Below are 22,428 nucleotides of genomic sequence, written 5' to 3'. Positions count from 1 at the left end.
AAAAAAAAATAGAATTATAAAAATGCAGTTATAAAAATATTGTACCTGTTATGAGCCAGAGCAAAGTGCATTATGTTAGTCATCTGGCTTTCTAAAGCAGGTGGAGTCAAACAAAGGTTCCCTAGCTTTAATTGAACTACAATTCCTATAATCCTTTCAAAGCCAAAAACCCAGAGAGTGGCTGGCAAAGGTCCCTAGCTAGTAATACAGCCAGGAAACAAGCAGTATTGGATTAGTCATGGGTCAAATAAAAAGAAGTAATAAAGATAATTAAATTGCAAGAACTGTGCATTTATGGAGTGCAATAAACGATCAAACTGTTGGGTTTATCTGCTATTTAATATCCCAAGAGGTTCTGCAGCAGGTGAGTATGTTCAAATCTGTGATTCACAACCCTTCTTCCAGACTTTGTTTCTCTGTTATTGGTCACTGCCAGGGAGAGCCACACTGGTTTTACCTGCAAGGGTTAAAGGGCTGAGAGAGAGCGGCACCCAGGACTCTGTCCCACTGAGCTTGCAATCAAGAGCTCTGCACAAGCCGACGTTATGAGAGGCGTCCAGGAGGCTGGGTGGTGGCTGTTTAAAGGGAACTCCCAATCAGGGAGCTCTGGGAGGGCACAGCCAGCCCTGCCCAGCCTGTGACTATCACTCACTCTTTGCTCAGAGCTCCAGAGAGTTTGTGGATCTCCTGGCTCCCAGCAACAGGTCAGCATGTCCCTGGATCCAGGGGGAGGGTAAGTACCATGATGGGGTAGGCTCCCTGCTATAACAATACACCTGATCTGTGCCACCTCTACCCAGTTGGCACCTTCCCCAGGACCTGGGTGGGCACATTGCTGGAGGGATTCTGACTGCTGCCAACTTGATTTAGCTTGTTTTGTGCTACTCAAGGACTGGTGTCCTCATAGGGTTAAAGAGCTCAGCTTTTTATCTTTGGGACATGGTGCCTTGCAGTCGGTCTGAGCTCCCCTGGGCTGGACACAATGGATATACAGTATTAAAGATTTATTCATAAAAATAGTAGTTAAGCTCATTCTAACTCTGTATATTCAGCTCTAGTCCCTCCTGCACCTATTTTGTTAGCTCTTCTTGTCAGTCATTTTCAACCACTGCATCATCTTGTCTATAACAAAGTGTAAGCTCTGTGGGTCACTTCATCCCAGACAGTCCAAATACCATTAATATTGTCTTTATATTCTATTGGGACATTTTTTATTTGTTGTTTACGGTCCCTGGCACTGAACCAGCCTGTGGGGCTTTTTTTCTATGGCAGATTTTAGTTTTTTGAATTGGGAAAAGTCCCTACAGATACCTTGTGACCCAAGCAGTCTGTGTTTTAGGGACTGTAGTTCTGTACACCAAATTTGAGGGATACTGCCTTGACTTTCCTTGTTCTGGCTGAGGGTGATCGGTGTTGTAGGGGGCTCTGTGGGTATCCTTACTTCACAGAGGCATGTTTATTGGGGGGGGGATAGCTGGTTAATATATTTAATGGAGTGTTTAGTTCAGACAGGATTGTTGCCTTAGGAAGTGAAAGCAGGCAAGTACACAACCCCACTATTGCCCAGAGGGTGTTTTTAGGGAGTCCTCCCAGACTCATGAGGTAATGAAGCCCAGGATTACCCTAAGGCTTGACTAGTGATAAGGTAGACTAGCTTTAGTGAACTACAACTCCTCTCATGCTTTGCCAACCTCAATGCTCTGTTTTGAAATGGATGTAATGTCAGGGTGCACAAGAGAAACATGGCTGCTCTAAACAGTTTAAAAAAGAAAGTGCCTTTTTAAATCCTCAGGATATTGCACTGATCTGATAATAATCTGTGGTTTATAGTCAGGGCCAGATTGAAATCCGGTAGGCCTAGGGGCGACCAGGAGTGATGGGAGTGAGCGCAGGACTTATCTTTCTGTACTAGGGCAAGTCTAGTAATAAGGGGGGGGGGGCTCCAAATGTCCCACCCTGGGAGCTGTGAGATACCATGGGGCGGTGTGATATAAGACCAGATAGTTTTAAAATATTTTTTAATTTTGTGTGTACAAGGTAATCCATGCAGTTTCTAATAATCTGGGCAGCACATTACTAACATTGTATTTATTGTTTTTATAAAGTGACATCATGGCATTTTTTGTGTGACAGGTGTATGTTATTGTACATTTCACAACTATGAGTTCATGAGCTCAGTGTTAGCACGTGTGTCTGTGGCCTCAAATATGAAATAATACAAATTCCCAATAATTCACAATTTTAATGAATAAAAAAAATCAGAAAAAAAAAATCCCAGCCTTGATTAGTTAATTTAATTTTCTTCTGAAACAAGTGAGTTCTATATTGTTCAGGGCAGCCCTTTTCATGACATGACACATGACCAGGAAATGTGATTGATCTGCCTACACCCATCATGGGTTCTTGAGAAACTTCTCAGTTTGTGTAATTATTAATCTACCTCTGCCCAAATGCTGTTTTTGCTATTGGTACGTGGTGACACTACAAATGAGATGGCCTTTTAATGGCGACACTGTATTTTTTATTCACTGAGTATATACAGAACATGACACAGGCGGATCCCATCTGCCTGTTTGATTAGTGAAAACCTACCAACTGTACATGGTAGTAAATCACTGGGGGACTGTGAGGTTGCAGCATATGAATACCTGTCACAAATTGTCTAGTTTAACCTTTTGGTGTTATTTACTAAACTATGAATTCTCAGGAATTGAATGGGGGGGTGGGAGGGGGGGGGGGTTGCAAATTTGACATCAGAAAAGCAGAACCGTAAAAATTCTCCAAGTCAGACACACTTCCAACGCCGTGACTGTCAGGGTTATTCAATAAATTTAAATCCAATTTTCGTGAATAGCCCGTGATTTGCTCTGATTAAAATTTGCCATGACCAACTCATTGATTTGCCCAACCTCTCCTAATATAAATCACGGATAAGCATTCCTGATGACTGGGCTTTATGAGAGTTGCAGCCTCCAGCAACTGGAAAGTTGTGTATACACTGATCAGCCACAACATTAAAACTACTGACTGGTTAAGTGAGTGACATTGATTATATTGTTACAATGGCAACTGTCAAGGGGTGGGATATATATATATAAGGCAGCAAGTGAACAGTCACTTCTTTAACTTCATGTGTTAAATACAGGAAAAACGGGAAAGCAAAAAGACCAAAGTGACTTTGACAAGGCCCAAATATTAATGGCTAGACAACTGGGTCACTGACCCTCTCCAAAACGACAAGTCTTGTGGGGTGTTCCTGTTACGCAATGGTTAGCACCTACCAGAAGTGGTGCAAGTAAGGACAACTGCTGGACCAGCATCAGGAACAACATCAGCTGCCTCGTTCAGCAGGGTAGTGCACCCTGCCACACTTCAAAAATTGTTCAAGAATGGTTTGAGGAACATGACAAAGAGTTCAAGCTGTTGCCTTGTCCTCTAAATTCCCCAGATCTCAGTCCGATTGATCTTCTGTGGGCTGTGCTGGAACAACAAACCCGATCCATGTAGGCCCCACCACGCAACATTTAGGATCTGCTGTTAATGTATTGGTGCCAAATACCACAGGATACGTTCAGAGGTCTTGTGGAGTCCATGCCTCAACAAACCAGAGCTGTTCTGGCAGCACAAGGTGGACCAACACCTCTCCTCCCCTCCTTGCTGAGAATGGCAAAGCAGCCATTGGCTGTCTGGAGGTCGCATGCTGTGCATACTAGCGTCATTTACCAAATTTGCACAAATTTCACATTATCTACCTGGACCTTCTCACTGAGCTGCATTGAGAAGTCTGTGATTGAACAGTCACAGAAAGTGTGAGCGGGGTTAGAAAGGGAGGGCTTGCGACGGCTGCAGGAAAGAGAGGGCTTGAAACCAGTGTAAAATAGTTCTAACTTGAGAAAATATTTGTTCATTTAGGAAATATAGTGACTACTCGCTATTTCATTTAGCAAGTACTGCTAGTAGGAACAACGCAAAAGCAGTAATTAATTGTTAAAGTCTATTTTTTTGTTAAGTGCAGTCAGTGTACTACAGTAGGAGTGTTGGTAATAAATTCTGTAATAACGGAAACCTACAAATGAATGAATAAATCTGTTTTTATGAAGACTTCCCTTTTAAAGCGCTGATGCAGTGAATTTATTTTATGAATTGTGACACTCAGGATGACACATATTTAACCTCTTAAAGCCCAGGAGTATAGGATGCTTAGCAATCATTGGTCCATATAAGTTTAATAACAGCTAAATAGCCAAACGTTCCCAATGATGATGAGATTACGCTTCCGTTTAGAACTGTGAGCTCTGTGTCTTAACGAATCCAAGCCTAATTATTAGCAGAATGTACAGTCACGTGGGCATCCTTCACGACCCACATTATGCCCCATATTAAGTATTGGCACATAGGTGCCATACGAAGTGATTGTTGCAATAAATCATTCATCGGAATCCCGTGCAATGCTATATAGAGCCTATTCATTCTTTGCAGTCATACTACGCTCCATCCCTTGTTGGACTTCCTACCTGTTTACTAGATGAAATAAAATGTTTGTGTTTGTTCAATCTTCCAATTCTTTATTGTAGGTGTCCAACTGATTGTAGATTGTAGCTTTTATAATGAATAGAAATATCTCTTTTGATGGCTGAGTTTTCAATAATTATTTTCTCCTTTTTACTAAAATAAATCCCAGAGCTTGCACCCAAATTGAGTGATCACCCTTGGCATAGCCCTCTGAATGATTTAATCGGTAACACACGCTAAGCATTTTTCCATAGGCATTCCAGCCAGGTTAACTTGGTGACATGGAAAAGATCAGGATTGCAAAATAGCAGATTTGGAAAAATTCTCCAAGTTGGCGACATTAGCATTCCCATCGACTCACACTTTAGTGGAAAGCCATGTCTTCATTACGGTTTACACCTGTCAGTAGGCCTTGTTATATTGATGTACATATTGCATTGTTCTGTAGAAATTCCTCAGTATGTTCAGCACTGTGCAGACACCAGTTATTCTGCTTTCTTATGTAAACCGTGAATACTATGTTTTATTGTATACCGTGTTATGTTTTAGATTGTAAGAGGAGTAATAATACTGCATATTATTCAATAGCCACAATACACTGTGCGTTGTTATACTGGGCACTGCATATTATTCAATAGCCACAATACACTGTGCGTTCTTATACAGGGCACTGCATATTATTAAATAGCCACACTACACTGTGCGTTCTTATACAGGGCACTGCATATTATTAAATAGCCACACTACACTGTGCGTTGTTATACAGGGCACTGCATATTATTAAATAGCCACACTACACTGTGCGTTGTTATACTGGGCACTGCATATTATTCAATAGTCATACTACACTGTGCGTTGTTATACAGGGCACTGCATATTATTAAATAGCCACACTACACTGTGCGTTGTTATACTGGGCACTGCATATTATTAAATAGCCACACTACACTGTGCGTTGTTATACAGGGCACTGCATATTATTAAATAGCCACACTACACTGTGCGTTGTTATACAGGGCACTGCATATTATTAAATAGCCACACTACACTGTGCGTTGTTATACAGGGCACTGCATATTATTAAATAGCCACACTACACTGTGCGTTGTTATACAGGGCACTGCATATTATTAAATAGCCACACTACACTGTGCGTTGTTATACTGGGCACTGCATATTATTAAATAGTCATACTACACTGTCTGTTATTATACAGGATCCTGAATATTATTATATAGCCCTCCTACGCTGTGAATTGTTATACAGGGCCCTGCACTGCATATTATATAGCCTTCCTACACTGTGAATTGTTATACAGGGCCCTGCACTGCATATTATATAGCCTTCCTACGCTGTGAATTGTTATACAGGGCCCTGCACTGCATATTATATAGCCTTCCTACGCTGTGAATTGTTATACAGGGCCCTGCACTGCATATTATATAGCCTTCCTACGCTGTGAATTGTTATACAGGGCCCTGCACTGCATATTATATAGCCTTCCTACGCTGTGAATTGTTATACAGGGCCCTGCACTGCATATTATATAGCCTTCCTACGCTGTGAATTGTTATACAGGGCCCTGCACTGCATATTATATAGCCTTCCTACGCTGTGAATTGTTATACAGGGCCCTGCACTGCATATTATATAGCCTTCCTACGCTGTGAATTGTTATACAGGGCCCTGCACTGCATATTATATAGCCTTCCTACGCTGTGAATTGTTATACAGGGCCCTGCACTGCATATTATATAGCCTTCCTACACTGTGAATTGTTACACAGGGCCCTGCACTGCATATTATATAGCCTTCCTACACTGTGAATTGTTATACAGGGCCCTGCATTGCATATTATATAGCCTTCCTACACTGTGAATTGTTATACAGGGCCCTGCATTGCATATTATATAGCCTTCCTACACTGTGAATTGTTATACAGGGCCCTGCACTGCATATTATATAGCCTTCCTACACTGTGAAATGTATACAGGGCCCTGCATTGCATATTATATAGCCTTCCTACACTGTGAATTGTTATACAGGGCCCTGCATTGCATATTATATAGCCTTCCTACACTGTGAATTGTTATACAGGGCCCTGCATTGCATATTATATAGCCTTCCTACACTGTGAAATGTATACAGGGCCTTGCATTGCATATGTTATACCTTTGGTGACAAGAATATATATAATATATACACACACACCACACCTAGGCACTTTAATCACACATACACATTCTAGGTCACATTATTTGTATGATGTCATTCACATGCACTCTGGTTTAATATTCTATGTTTGATGTATCCCACATGCACATTAGTCATACATTGTGTGAATGCTGTCACCACATGTGCCCTGATGGAAAAGTAGACTTGGTTTACAGAAAAAATATTTTAACCATTTGTATTTTTATTTATTTATATAAAAAAAAATTTGTTACCGCTGCGTAACTATATAATAAGGCCTGGATTTAACAAGTAAATAGAAATTAAAGGTTTAGGTCCCGTTTATTATAAAATAATTTCCATAAGGACTCTTGAGACGGCAGAGGACTTGTATCCTGCGTTGACCTCTGTTTACCGAAGGCAGGAATTGCCATGACGATTGCCCAGTCACATTATATTGTTTTATTTGGTGTCGGAACCCAGCAAAGCTCTCACAGCTTTTCACGTCGAACTGGAAAAACTAGTTTAAGACTTGGACTTTTTTTTGGGCATCAGAGCAAAGCAAGTACGAGGATCTGAACACACAAATCCTTATCACCGGAGGTCACGGCGTGTGCTAGATATGTCCCCAGCAGGCACCAATGGCCTTACCGTTGCCACATAACAACCAGGACAGCCTCAGTCCTTATTTACTAAAGGCAAATACCGCTCTCTCAAGTTAGGTGGAAGGATCCTATTTGATGCAGACCGCAGCTGTTTAATTTCACATACACACACCTCCTCCAGCTGTTACGTTGTTTTCATGTGACGTCCTGTAATAACAGCCACCTTTAAAGGTAAATGTTATGGGTGTGTTACCAACGCCAGCACGGTCACGTGGATTTGCATTTTAACTCTGTGAAAACCGTCTTGAAACATTCAGACCAAAATAGCCGATTTGGGAAAATTATTCAGCTTTACTCCAGACACAAATTGGCTATTTTAGTCTAAGTACTTTAATTTAGTATTCAGTGTTTACTGAATAAATCTCAGTGTATTATGAAAAATAACATTCACCTTTTTGCAATGCTTGTACTAGTTATGGTTGGGGAAATATCTCTAAAATCCTTAAATTTGTGTATTCTGAGTTGTGAAAGAGTATTATCTGTATTGAGCCTATGTAATAAAGTAATTAAAGGGGCAGTCGTGGCACCATAACTACTGTATGCCAATGTATTTATGGTACCACTAGGCTAGTAGTGCCAACCTCATGTGTCACTGTGGCACAAGCGCTTCAGCCCCCTGCTTCACTATTGCTAATAAAGAAGTTGCACTTCCATATGAGCAGTATCCGGTTGGTCCATATTTAAAGGGATACTATAGCTCCCCCTGCCTCCCCGGTGAATAAGGGGTTAAAAACCCTTTACTTACCTGATCCCTCGGCGCTGGGTCAACGGTCCGCTAATTAGAGCACGCGCTTTAGACCTCTAATGCTTTCCTATGGGGGAAAATCTGACGCTGGATGTCCTCATGCGGCCAAGACGTCCAGCGTCAGATAGCGGAAAAAAGGTCCGTTACAATGCAGGAAGCACTGCAGTGGTGGTGGTGGATGTGGCAATACCCAGTGACTATAACATCAACAAGAAGGAACATGAAAAGGTGGGAGCACTCGGGGCTTATGAGTCCTAACTTGGGTGAGGGGCTGCAACAGATTCCAGGGGGGGCATCTGAGATTGCCAAAAGAGGTTCTAGGAACAACTAAGGTACTGCGCAAAAACCTCAGACTCCCAGACCTCTGGTAGAGGACCCGAGAATGAGGAATAAACATACCACCCAGGAGGGGTGATAAAATCAATTTTATATTTTTATTATAATAAAATATCCTGTAACCGGGGGCGTGGCCAACTACGAGACTGAACGGACGTCTCCTAGCGGGGCTCCGGGCTACAGAAAGAATAACGAAACCATTCGGCCGAAATATAAGACTTCCCAGCATCCACACTTCACCCCCCAACAGCAGACATAATGGGGCGAAAAAATAAGAAGGCTCAGCGTCCGGAGGCACCCCGATCCCAAGATATAAGGATCTCCTTTGAAAGGCCTGTGCAGCGGCTGCAATACAAAATGGCGCCGGAAGCAGACAAAGAACAGGGGACGTCGGAGGACTCCAACGAGGAGGATATAATCTCCACGCCACAGTCAGGCGGAGAATCCGACACACCAGAGTCGGACGAAGACTCAGCCCCTGCAACAAAGGGAGACATCAAGAGGCTTCTGCTAGACCTCAGAAAGGTATGGAGGGAGGACTTACAGAAAGTCCAGAAAGAGGTGGGAGAGGTCCAAAACAAAATCCGGGCTATAGAGGCTAAAGAGGTAGCCAGAAGCAGCCAGATGCAGGAGACAAAGGTACAGATGGAGGGCTTAGCATCACAGGTGCAGCAGTTACACCGACACAGTGACAGCACTAGTAACGCGCCACAGGCGCCGAAATATACGCCTAGGGGGGATACCAGAAAACATATGCACAGAGCACCTATTACAATACACACAGACCCTCATAGACTCACTGGGAATCAAGGGGGAGTCCAATCCACCAACGATCTCCTCGGTATTCAGAGTCAGGAAATCCCCGGCGGCACCAGAGGGAACCTCCAGGGACGTCATAGCGGTGACACAGTCAAGAACGCAATAATGACAGCTTCCAGAACGCAGGGGAACGTAACCCATGAAGGGAACACAGTGGCAATCTATAGCGACATCCCGTTCACAGTGCTGGCAGAACGACGCAAATTGGCACCGGTGGCGAGAAACCTAAGAGACCGCTCGATAAAATACCGATGGGGAGTGGAAGGAGCCCTAGAGGTGACAGCCGGCGACACGACCTATACAATGACCTCGGCAGATGACCCCGAAGAGCTGTACAAACTCCTTGAAGCAAGCCCGCAACAAGGACAAGGACAGAGACGCCCGCCACACAATAGAAAGCAGGCAGTAGAGAGACAAGCTCAGAAACTGGCAAAACCATCAGAGGGGGCTACATCCTGGCACTGAGCTACAGCAGCGGCAGCAGTTACAGCTACAGCAACGTTACGGTATGACCTACCTGAAGACCCCATGATAGCGATGTTCAGAGACTCTCAAATCAACCACTAATATCTTACATATAATGGCACAGATGTGTTTTACTAATGTTTATGTTACCCATGCAAAATGCAAATTCTGTCTTACCCTTGAAACTTCAATAAAATACAAATTATAAAAAAAAATATCCTGTAACCATAGATTTGGATAACACATCTTATTGATATTGGACAAACGGGTGTACATTCACTAAACAATGAATTGTATTGGATTTAAAAAAACTTTTACAAAATGTAGGCAAAATAGGAACGCGTTGACTTATTGCTGTGAAATAATATTCGAAATCTGCTAATTTGGAGTAAGATTTGTAATTCTCTCTTCAATTCGCTACAGTTGTGAATATATCCCACCATGAATAAAGAGTTTAATTATCAGGCCAAAAATTAGGGTCACAGACCACTGGGTGTACTTTTTTTGTGTGTGTGTGTGCGCCCCATTTGGGCACGGCCATCTTACTAACTCTTCCCCTTTGCAAATGCCCAGACATACATGTTTCTATGGCAATGACTCCACCTCTCAATCTATAAGCCCCACCCCTTTTTAAAATCAGGCACTCTCTCACTGACACACACGCTTGCATTGACCCCACTCAGACTGAGCACCGCTTTGCATTTCACACACATGTTTATATGAATATTTATATGAAAGCACAACTTATAGATTACAGTAAAAGTATTGATCGCTATTAGAGTGTGCATTTCCCCTGAAATGACAGTTCCTCTTTAACCAAAACACCACACTTTCCTGTAGTGCTATGATCAAATTACCCGGTGTCTCTGAAGATAGTCAGTTTTCATAATTCGAGATTATTAGGTCAGATTCTGGAGAACTCGCACCTGCACAAATGTCCAGCAAATACCTTAACATTAACCTACTATGCTGAATATAACGGCTCCTAAAGCAGTGAATAATAATTTATCCTAATCGCTAATATAAATCATAAACCAAACAAAAGTTACTTACGCACTATCCCAAATCCCTATGCACATTTAAATAACTGTTTTTTTTTTTAGCATCACTCCAGTTTCCAGTTGAGTGTAAGCTCACCTGCCACGTCAAGGCAAACCTCTTAGGTGAGTCCTACAATAACAATTCACCTTACTTACCTTCAGCTTCAGGTAAAAGAATATCTGAGACAAAGGGGGGTATTTTATTAAAGGGAAACTCCAGTGCCAGGAAAACAATCCGTTTTCCTGGAACTGGAGGGTCCCTCTCCCTCTCACCCCCCCCAATCCCCGGTTACTGAAGGGGTGAAAACCCCTTCAGTCACTTACCTGAGGCAGCGACGATGTCCCTCGTTGCTGTCTCCTCCTCCGCGCCGCTCCTCCCTATGATTCCGTCGGCCGGTGGGCGAGACTGCATGCGCATTAGCGCTCCCCATAGGAAAGCATTGAAAAAGATTTTCAATGCTTTCTTATGGGGAAATGAGCGACGCTGGAGGTCCTCACTAGAAATCAGGAAGTGACCTCTAGTGGCTGTCCGGTAGACAGCCACTAGAGGTGGAGTTAACCCTGCAAGGTAATTATTGCAGTTTATAAAAAAACTGCAATAATTACACTTGCAGGGTTAGGAGTAGTGGGAGTTGGCACCCAGACCACTCCAAAGAGCAGAAGTGGTCTGGGTGCCTGGAGTGTCCCTTTAAACTTAATGCTTATTTATACTTAATAGGGAACAAATGGGGTGGGCGGCAGCATTGTAACATGGCTGTGTGTTACAAAAGCATACACAAAAATGTGTCCTGCGCTCCAACTCCCACTACTCTTGGGCAGCCATGGTACACATCAATCCCAATACATACAACAAAGAAAATACTTACTTGCGCATTATCCCAAATCCCTATGTACATTTAAATAACTGGAGGTGGTTAGTATCTAGTATAGCTAATAAATATTTTACTGTATTAGCTGTTTAAAATGTACTCACATTGTACACAATTGTACCGCTCATCCTGTAGTCCTAACTAGCATCATCTCCTGTGTGACTGTCCGTGTATGGGGACACTTCCGCAAGCGGGGCAATCCTCCCCTATGATGCTGACATTCACTGTCCGCACATAAGTCACCCCTCTATCCTGTTTTGCCCCACAGAGAGCAGGAGAACCACCTGTATTTTTTTTGCCTTCTCCTGTCACTCATTCCTTATGGTCTTCAATAAAGCACATGTCCCAGTGGAGTTGTCCACTGGGGTAAGTGTGTCAGTGCCCCTATGTTTTTGTTGAAATGTTGAGGGGGGGAGGGGAATCTATTGGCATTGTTAGAACTACTGAAAAGTGTGTGTTAGAAAAAATGTGTCATGATGTGCGTGATCTGGTGTTTACTTTCTCCTCTTTATCGATGGCTGAAGATGCAGGGCCAGCGCAACCATAAGGCTCACAGCACTCCTCCTCCTGTAAATCAAACCATGTAGTGTGGCCAAACGCACTGCGGTAGAACATATTCTGTATCCTCTACCCGGTCTGACGGGAAGTGCTTGTTTGGAGCAACGAACAGCTTAATGTCAGACCGAGTAGAGGACATAGAAGATCCTCTACCGCGGTCCTCTGGCATGCTAATGAATGGAGGTGAGAAGGCACGCAAAGGGGGTAGAGAAAGACGCACAAAAGGGCCTATGGGAGGGACAATGACACACACAGAATGGTTGGGGAAGGGGAAAACACCATGCAAAGAGGCTGGTTGGAGGAGAAAGAGAGAGACAAAGGTGCTGGAAGAAGAGACACAAACAGGGGTTGAGGAGAGAAACAGACACACAAAAGAGCTGGCGGAAGTAAGCGATACACAAAGGGACTAGGGGAAGTAAGACAGATGCAAAGGGGCTAGAAAGTAAGACATACACAAAGTGGGAAAAGTAAGATACTGAAGTGGATTGCAAGACGCAAATGGGAAAAATGGGTGATAAGATAGACTAAATGGGGATGGAAGACACAAAAGTGAGCAAAGATACACTAAAGGGGGGTAAGACACTCACAAAAGGGAATTAAAAACACAAAATGGGATAAAAAATGAAAAAAGGTTAAGAGACACACAGGTAAAGATGCGTTGTTTTTACTTTTTTTTTTTATTTTTTTTTGGGGGGGGAGGGGGGGGCAGAAAAAGCGTCAGCTAGTGAAGTTTAAAGATTGTGAAACACTTACAAGTGTAATTTGTGAATGCAATGAAAATTGTTATCACAGACCGGAGGCTCATTAGGCTTCTAACTTTCTTTACTACTCACAGCAGCAATGGTATTAAAGGGGCCCTCCATATCCTTAAAGCACTCAGCTTGTTGAAAAGCCTTATGTATGAAGAGTGTCTTTTTTTTTTTTTTTGCAAAAGTGCGGATTTCACTAGAAATTGGCACTTTTATAAATTAAAAATGCCACCCCCTGGATTTTCATTAGATAACCTGTCCTGCTACCTCTTGGTTTGGTTAGCTCAGTGAAGCTAAACTCAAGAGACTGCAATTGCTCAGAGCACCTGCATTAAAAAGACTTCTCATTGAGCTGCATTGGGAAGCCAGTGATTGGACAGCCACAGAAAGTCTGGGCGGGGTTAGAAGGGGAGGGAATGCAAAGGCAGCTGACAAAAAAACAACTGCCATTTTTGCAAGCTGATATTAGATATAACCCCAATGGAAAAAATGCACAATTAAATGCATGCAAGTTTTCAATTGGGCTATATCTACTAAACAGTGATTTATTTTGTATTTGGACAGTGTCCCTTTAATAACAGATGGGTACAACTAAAGGAAAAAAAATATATATCACAACCAAGCATTAACAGGTTAACTCCTTGACCAATCAGCATCAAGCACAGTCTATATAACAGGCAGCCTGCGGCAGTTACTCCTCTATATTTGCTGCTCCTTTGGACAGTTAAGTACTCTGCATGGTTTTCTCCCCTACATAATTCCTGATTCTTAATAAATTGATTTTGATTGTATGTGTTCCCCCTCCTCCCCCCAAATATGTTTCCTTTTAAGATATATTTATATAGTTTTTATATAATTTATATTTTTGAACTTTTATTTTGATCTCTCTCTCTATCTCTATCAGACTTGCCTTTACGTTCCCTTGAATTTCTGTGTAAATCTTGTTGGTTCTGCTACAATGGATTTTATTCTGCACGGTTGACTTTGTCTCTCTTTATATCTGCATACTGAGCTGCTCGCTGTTTGAGCTGTGATTGTGGCGGCCATCTTGGCCGTCTGAGATTGCAGATTTTACTGTTACTGTCCCTCTTAGATAAAAACCAAAGAAAAAAAAAGTTACCTGCGCTCTCTCCTTAATCCCTATGTATATTTAAACAAATGGAGGCCATTTTGTTACTCCAATGGCCATTGGAGAGGAATGCGCGGGCTGATGTGGACTGTGGTCGTTGCTGCCGCCCAGGAGTGATGGGAGTGAGCGCAGGACTTGTCTTTTTGTATTTGTATTCACTTTTTGTATCACACAGCTTTGTTACAATGCTGCTGCCCATCCCATGTGTTCCCTATTATGGGTTAATAAGCAAATAGGGGTGTATATAAAAAATACACCTCTCTGTCTCATTGGAGAGATCCTTGCCAGAAGCTCAAAGAAGCATGGTGAAGGGTCAGCGTAGGACCTGCTTAGGGGGGTTTGCCTTGACGTTGACAGGGGGGCATTCCTTCCAATGGCCATCGGAGTAAATAAATCTCGATTTGTCTAAGCATACATAGGGATTAAGGAGAGAGCGCAGGTAACTTTTTTTTTTTTTTTTTCCTCTTTGGTTTTTTAACTATATATTGGAGCTGATGTGTACTGTGGTCATTGCTGCTGCCCAGGAGTGAGCGCAGGACTTATCTTTTTGTATTTGTATTCACTGTCCCTCTTAGAGTTAGGGCACAGTGCTCTCCCCCCTGGGACTGTTAGGGGGGGACTGAGGCTTGATTCTCTTTTTGGGCAAATCTCGGTTGCGGTGGCCATTTTGGGGGTCCTGTCCTCTGTTCCTACTATCTGTACCCACCGCCATGACATCTCCCCAATGGCTTTTACCTTGGCTGGATTACTCTGATTCAGTCTCTATTCTCAAATTACTTAACTAAGAAACATTTGTTTTATTTTACCTCAAACCTATTTGTTTCCATCCACATCAGGTTATATCATTACAACCTTCGTCAGCTCTTATTTATTTATTTATTCCTTTTATTTATTTATTATGGCTAATAAAGAGCAAGCCAAGAAGGCTATTACTGATGCCACTCTTTCTGAGCAGGCAGGTTATTGTGAAGAACATTGCCAATCTATATTGGATCAACCTGTAAATAAAACTGTATCAAATGCTTTAATGATAGCTATGTGTTCCATGCAAGAATCTTTGTTTAAATCCATGGTTATAGCTTTATCTCATACTTTTACCATAGAATACATTTCTGATCCCACTACACCTTCTGATATTTTTTGGTCAGTAGAGGAATCCCCTAGTAACCAGGGCCACCTTAAAGGACTACTATAGTGCCAGGAAAACATACTCGTTTTCCTGGCACTACAGTGCCCTGAGGGTGCCCCCACCCTCAGGGTCTCCCTCTCGCCGGGCTGGATGGAGAGGAAGAGGTTAAACGTACCTCTTTCTCCAGCGCCGGGCGGGGAGCTCTCCTCCTCCTCTCCGCCTCCTCTCCTCCTCTTCGGCTGAATGCGCATGTGCGGCAAGAGCACACAGTGAGAAGCACGCAAGCGCCTCTAGCGGCTGTCAATGAGAGGCTGCATTAAAATGAAGGTTGTCGTGCACATGAACACTCTGAGTGCAATTTCAACATTGGGAAACACAGATTTCAAGTTGTCTGAAATTATTTCTCTGTACAATGCAGGGAGAATCTCACAATTTTCATCAAAAACCATGTAGTGCTTGAGATGCTGACATTCATTTAAAAGCCCACCTAAACCTTTTAATAAAGAGGGTTTGAATGTTCTGAATAAATCTTTTGGAATAATATACTGGAAAGCTGGCAAGTCTATGGGGCCCCTATGCTCTTAGGGACCCCGGGCAACTGCCCAGCATGCCCATGCTTTAAGACTGCTCTACTCATATCAGAGAGCTGCTATCTCACCATAGCAAGAAACAATTTTGACATTTCTGTCTCGAAAGAGACATAGTATTGGAGGCAGAATACTTACCGGGTTTATAAAATATGATAACAGATTGTAACTCTGAATTCCTAGTTGACCACAGCAATTGGCAATTAGATCCTTGGACTCTTCATCAACTTCTTTCACTTTGGGGCCCTCTGTGTGCATCGCACCTCAGCCTCGAAATTTTGGATTAATTTGCGCATGGAACAGGATCTGGGTCCCGTACATACACTTATCTCCTCCATACAAAATGTTTGTCAACATTTTGGAAACACGTCTTGGCATTGAGGCACTGGACTTAAAAGCACTGTGATAAGTGCACTTTATTATTTTATTATGGTTTTAAATAGTCTTTATTAGGGTTTTCAAAAAAAATAAGATTTTTAAGCACTTTTTAGCAGTCTGTCCACTCCAGATCACTGGGGAGTATCACCCCAGAAATTGGCACCAAGTGTTACCACCTTAGAGCCAAGGATTACAGGGCTGTAAATAAGGTGAGAGAGACTACTTCAATGAGCTGAAGTGGTCTGGGTGCCTATAGTGTCACTTTAATGCCATTAGTGAGACATGCCAATGTTTACATCTGTCTTAACAGCTGTAGTTAACCCATTACTTGTCCCTTGCTAAAGGCTTTTATAACTCTGAAATGGACTATATTTCCCAGTTTTTGGTAATATAAACTCTCTAGCAGCTTGCCATTCACCATTCTAACATTTTATTAACCTGTTTAAATTTGAATGCAAACCACAAACCTTGAGATGTTCTAAAACTTCTGACAAGTAGTGTATGTTTGCTTTATAGGAGGGTTGTTTTCTTAATAAATGATTCTATAGCAATGCTTATCATCTGAGTACCAACCATTAATCTTTCTATGATTTAAAGCCGCTCTGTCACCTTCTGGGGTTTTTGTATATTTTGCCTATAATTTTTTTAATATTAGACTTTTTAATTAATTTAATTAATCTAATATGAAAAACTTCCCTTCTCTTTTAGTGGTCCCCCCTGCTTAATGTTCCTCTCTCCCCCCTTTAGTGTTCCTCTTCCCTTCCTCTTTTTTTAGTGTTTCCCCCCTCCTCTCCAGTTCCATAGTGTTCATTTCTCCCCTCCCCTGTCCCATAGTGCTCTCCCCCCTCTCCCGTCCCATAGTGTTCTCCCCCCCTCTCCTGTCCCATAGTGCTCTTCCCCCCCCTCTCTCCTGTCCCATAGTGCTCTTCCCCCCCCTCTCCTGTCCCATAGTGTTCTCCCCCCCTCTCCTGTCCCATAGTGTTCTCCCCCCCTCTCTCCTGTCCCATAGTGTTCTCCCCCCTCTCTCCTGTCCCATAGTGTTCTCCCCCCTCTCTCCTGTCCCATAGTGTTCTGCCCCCCTCTCTCCTGTCCCATAGTGTTCTGCCCCCCTCTCTCCTGTCCCACAGTGTTCTCCCCCCCCTCTCCTGTCCCACAGTGTTCTCCCCCCCCCTCTCCTGTCCCATAGTGTTCTCCCCCCCTCTCTCCTGTCCCATAGTGTTCTCCCCCCCTCTCTCCTGTCCCATAGTGTTCTCCCCCCCTCTCTCCTGTCCCATAGTGTTCTCCCCCCCCCTCTCCTGTCCCATAGTGTTCTGCCCCCCTCTCTCCTGTCCCATAGTGTTCTTTCCCCCCGTTCCCCCCCCCCCCAAAAAAAAGTATTTTTCATTTCTGCAAATTTGACCCGTTTTCGGCCGAATTTCAGTGCACCCCTAGTTTTGACTTGCCTAAATCTGTCCTCCACAGGCGCCAATATCTTCATAGAAGGTCCTCTTCAGCTCTTGGTGCTTCATCTGCCAGGAGCCAACATTGGCGATGTACTCTCTTGCATGCGAGCGAGTACAACACTGATAATATCTATGTAGAATTCTGCGAGCCTGCAGGATCCCCATAGAAAGAGGATTTTTCCCCTCAGCTTGACAAAAGATCACTTCAAAGTTGTCCCAATTTTGTTAAATTACATTTTTGACTTGGTTGAAGTTTTATCTTTACGAAATGCTTATTTGGGGGCGGGGGGGGGGGGGGGGGTAGGTTGCGACAGAGCCGCTTGAAAGTTGTTGTTTTATATGAACCTTCTATTATGTACTTGTATTACGAAATCATTGGTTTATTGGACAAAGCATATGTTTCCATAATTAGTTTTAGACCTGCTATTAACAGCCAGTTTAATTATATAATTTCTCTACGTGTGTGTATTTCTTTTATTTGTTGAAAACCAATAAAATATTATTCACAAAAAATTACAAAATCTATCTTGTATGTGTACGTATATTGCACTGTGATAATGAAGTCTCTGATATCATTATTTCTTTTTCCAGGCAGCCAATGTCGGACTTGGAGAGTTCTCTTTCTGAATGCATGGTTGCGTTAGATCTGTTCCTCAGCAACAAATTCGAAGAGGCCTTATGTCACCTAAGGGCAAAGTAAGAAATCTTTCCAGTACTCTTCAGGGATTTTCATAAGTCGTGTGACTCTTACTTCTTGCCCAACAAACCGTAACACTGGTGAAGGAACACCCTAAAAGAGGGGTTTTAAAACAATAATTACCCTTTTCTCTTTATGATGTAGATATATCAAAGATTCCTCCAAGTCTTCATAAAACATAGAACACACATCAATATCTACAATAAAAACACTAAAATAGCGTAATACAGTTGGGTATAAACCTCAGGATACAGTTATATATTGCACTCACAAACACTAATTGATAGTAGGCCATAAGCTCCTCAAATACAAACATTCTCACATACATATGGGGAGAGAGAAGTGGACACATAGAGTAGATCTTCACTGGATATAAAAGACTAAATCTATTGTTCACACTTACAAGATTTCCATAAATAGGTGTTGTGACGGACTAAGCCTCGTCACACGTTCTTGGAGGGGCCTGCTGGCTAGCCTCTTACCAAAAGACTATGGGCCCTTTAAAAAAAACAGATCAGTTTCGCACCTGGGCCCCATGGATTGTGTGTACGCCACTGTATGTGGTCGGTCAAATTATGACTTCCAGGAACCCCTGAACTGATCTGGATTTTTGGGATATTTTGGTCACCCAGATCAAGGCATGTAACTTTTGTGGGGATGTTTTGTGTTTTAAAGGTATTATGGGGGTTTTGTAAAAATGTGTGTTTTCTTCTTTTTTTTTCAATTCTTTATTTTTGGTGTATCGTTGCAGTACATCGTAATAACAAAATGAACATTTCACAGTACATTCTTTCTGACATGGGTACAGGCACAGTAGACATTGTATGCCCCTATTGTGTAACTCCCTGTTTCTCATATGGGTTCATTTGCATATTGACGATACCCTTTTTTTTTTTTTAAAACCAAAATGTTAAAACACAATGATTTAAACTACAACCACCGTAAAGCTTGTCTTTCTCTGTAGTCCTCATTATCTCTTATTTAGAGTTGCATGTACCGTTTTGTTTGTGAGCTGAAGACCCTCGCTTCAACAATGGTAGGAAAGGAGAAGATAAATTAGAGTAGAAAGTGTAGGAGAGGGCAAGGAGGGGGAGGGTGTAGGGTGGGGGTTGTTTGCCCCCTCATGGAAGGGATTCGGAGCAGCATCGATGTTTCAATTTGACTTGGTCGGCTTGTTATATGCAGGGTCTGATCCCCTCAGGTCGGTCCGACTGGGGTTTCGCGGTGGCCATGGGATTGTATGTCCTGGGCTGGCTGGTCTTAGGCGAGACTCAGCCCCCCCAATCTCCAGCCTTCCACAACTCCTAGACCTTTTCGGATGTTTTTCTTGTGCCTCTCACTAGTGCCGTGAGATGGTCCATGACATGAGTGTCTTGTATTTTGTTGATTACCCCGAGTTCCCCCCCCCCCCTTTAGTACGCCACTGGGTCCAAGGAGTCACGCAGAGTTTTTTCACTGAAGTATATTTGACATACCGTAATTTATAATTGATGCCATTTTTGTTAACTGGCAAAACAGCCAAATTGTAAATATTCTCCAAATGAGCAATTTTCTTCAGTTTGGTTATTTTGCCATAAAGTTTGAAATGTACTTTTAATCACCACAACATCATTCTCCGCATGTTAACAAACATCTCATCTTACTGAAACATTGTGGGGTGCGTGTTTGGGTATCCCCAGTTATTATTTACAGTTTGACTCCATTTGCAGGCTGTTTGCAGGTTATACATTTTTTCATTTTATTTTTTTTAAATGGGAAAACCGTTGCTTTAGGTGGAGACTTTATTCTTTGGGATTAATAGGAGCTTCTGGGATGTGTAAAACAATTTTCAGTATAAGCCTTACTATGTGCTTGAATTTCCATCCAGCCCTAGTGATCATGGTAAATGGGATGCTTAGGCTCTTCCTGATAAATTGTCCTTATTAGGAAGCATGATACATTGGTATGTGATGCTTTGGGCACCAACCTCTATCTTCTCTTCTAAATGAACATGGTTAGAGCGGAGGTCCTCTCCAAAATATGGATGGTCCCAATATTCTAGCAAGCAGGAGCACAAACAATTTTACCAGGAACAAGGGAATGGCACCTGCAGCTTAGTGGCCCCATAAGCTAACAGCATGAAGTTGTTATGGTGCCTCATCTACCGCTTTAGTGGTAAGGTGGGTGAGGGGATTGATTACATACATGATAAAGACACTTTGAAACTCTAATGTATGAGGTTTCTGCATATTATGCTCCAGGGCCCAGGTGATAATTTCTCACAAATAGACACTTAAAGGCATACTATAGTCACCAAAACAACTTTATCTTCATAAAGCAGATTTTGTGTGTAGGTTGTGCCTCTAAAGTTTACTGCTTAATTCTCTGCCATTTGCCATTTTTGTCTGTTTATGCAGCCCTAACCACACCTCCCCTGCCCGTATGCATGAAAACATAAATGATTTTCAATTAGATGTAACTTACTTTAAAAGTCTTTTATCCCCTACTCTGTAAATTGAACTCTAATTTTATGGAGGAGGCTCCTGTAGGGTGAAGCTCGCTATTAACAGAGCCAGAGATAAGACATTCTAGATTACACAGAATTTGCAATAAAGGAAGTGTAAACATGACATGACTCTTTATAGGAAGTGTTTAGGAATGCTGTGTGATTGACATGCAGGGAGGTGTACCTAGGGCTGCATAAACAAAGTGATTTAACTACTAAATCGCAAAAAATGTACATTATCTATATACCACAACTGTTTCATTAAGCTCAAGTTGTTTCGGTGTCCCTTTAAGGTAGGCTGCATAGTGCGTAAAACAGTCACACAGAATTATTGTTTGGTGATTGATAACTCTGCTTCCCAAAAGAAATTGAAATAGACTCATTGGTTCTGTACTAGACTCAATGTTTTCAGGATCTCCGATCATAAAAACACTAGAGCTTTGGTTAATAATATGTATAACAGAATATGCACAATGATATTTCAAAGGATTTGCTAAACATGTTAAAGAGGGTATTCATTATTTTGCCGTCCTTTGCAAGGTCATTCTCTCCAAATGCCAAGGTCTGAAAGAATGATCTGTAGCTGGGACATACTAACCGTTTCAAGGTTTATATGACACTGTTCGTATTAACCCCTTAAGGACCAAACTTCTGGAATAAAACTGAATTATGACATGTCACACATGTCATGTGTCCTTATGGGGTTAAAAGATACAATTATAGCTTTACCAATACATTTAGATGCTAAACTAACTGAAGAATAATTAAGAGGTTAAAATCATATGAAATTATGGATGAGTATTGTATGATTAAAGGGAAACTATAGTGTTAGGAAAACAAATTTGTTTTCCAGGCACTATCGCTCCCTATATTGCCCCTTCCCTTGTACCCCTCTCCTCCCCCAGCTGGTAAGAGGAGATATAGCACATGCGCGGCAATCGCCTCGCTCGCATTAGGACTTCCCTCCTATAAAAACATTGTAGAATGGTGACGCTAGATGTTTTCATGCATAGCATGAGGACGTCCAGTGTCAGACGACCAAGAGTCGCCTAACATCCTGGAAGTCCCTCTAGTGGCTGTCTGGTACATGGCCACTAGAGGTGGAGTTAAGGGGATAGTTATGTTATCTCCGTATTGTGTCCATCTTTGTGTGTTATTTCTCTGTATTTAACTCCGCTCTACCTGTTGAATAGGGATCTCTGTTGTCTACCCAGCTCTGTGTATTGTATAGGTATCTTAGTATTGTTCCCACCCAGCTCAAAGAAACTGTAGGCCCTGATCTTTTGTTTAGCGGTCATGCATACTTGCCTCATATTTTCCGTGACTCTCAGTTTTGTATTTGCGCTGTCATAAAACCCAATACTCTCCCAAGAAACATTAGACTAAGGTATACAGGCAAGATTCATAAAGCATATCCGAAAAGAAGTTACACAAAGCAATACAATATATCCCAGCATGCAACGTGAATACCTGAGTTATGTGTCGAAAAACTTTAAACAGTCCTCCAAGGGTACAGGCATGTGTCTACCTGCAAATGACATCCTTTGTATCCCATAATGCTTAGCAACTATTACAGCGTCCATCTTGGGGGAAAAGTGATCTTTAGAGAATAATTATATAAACATTTTGGAATAAAATAAACATATTAAAA

General features: G+C 42.2%; 1 protein-coding gene across 2 annotated transcripts in view; it reads left to right on the top strand.

Moving 5' to 3' along the window:
• Positions 1-666: 666 nt before the first annotated feature.
• Positions 667-22,428, top strand: part of TTC39A (tetratricopeptide repeat domain 39A) — a 78,175-nt gene continuing 56,413 nt past the window's right edge. For both annotated transcript variants that reach the window (XM_063427805.1, XM_063427806.1), the window contains exons 1-2: positions 667-733; positions 18,187-18,291. In XM_063427805.1, the coding sequence (XP_063283875.1) occupies positions 711-733; positions 18,187-18,291 (128 nt within the window). In that variant the 5' untranslated portion in view covers positions 667-710. The remainder of the gene's footprint in view (positions 734-18,186; positions 18,292-22,428) is intronic.

Source organism: Pelobates fuscus, chromosome 7 (assembly GCF_036172605.1).
Source record: "Pelobates fuscus isolate aPelFus1 chromosome 7, aPelFus1.pri, whole genome shotgun sequence".
Classification (NCBI taxonomy): Eukaryota; Metazoa; Chordata; class Amphibia; order Anura; family Pelobatidae; genus Pelobates; species Pelobates fuscus.
Note: the sequence above shows the minus strand (reverse complement) of the source record. Positions and strands in the feature narration are given on the sequence as shown.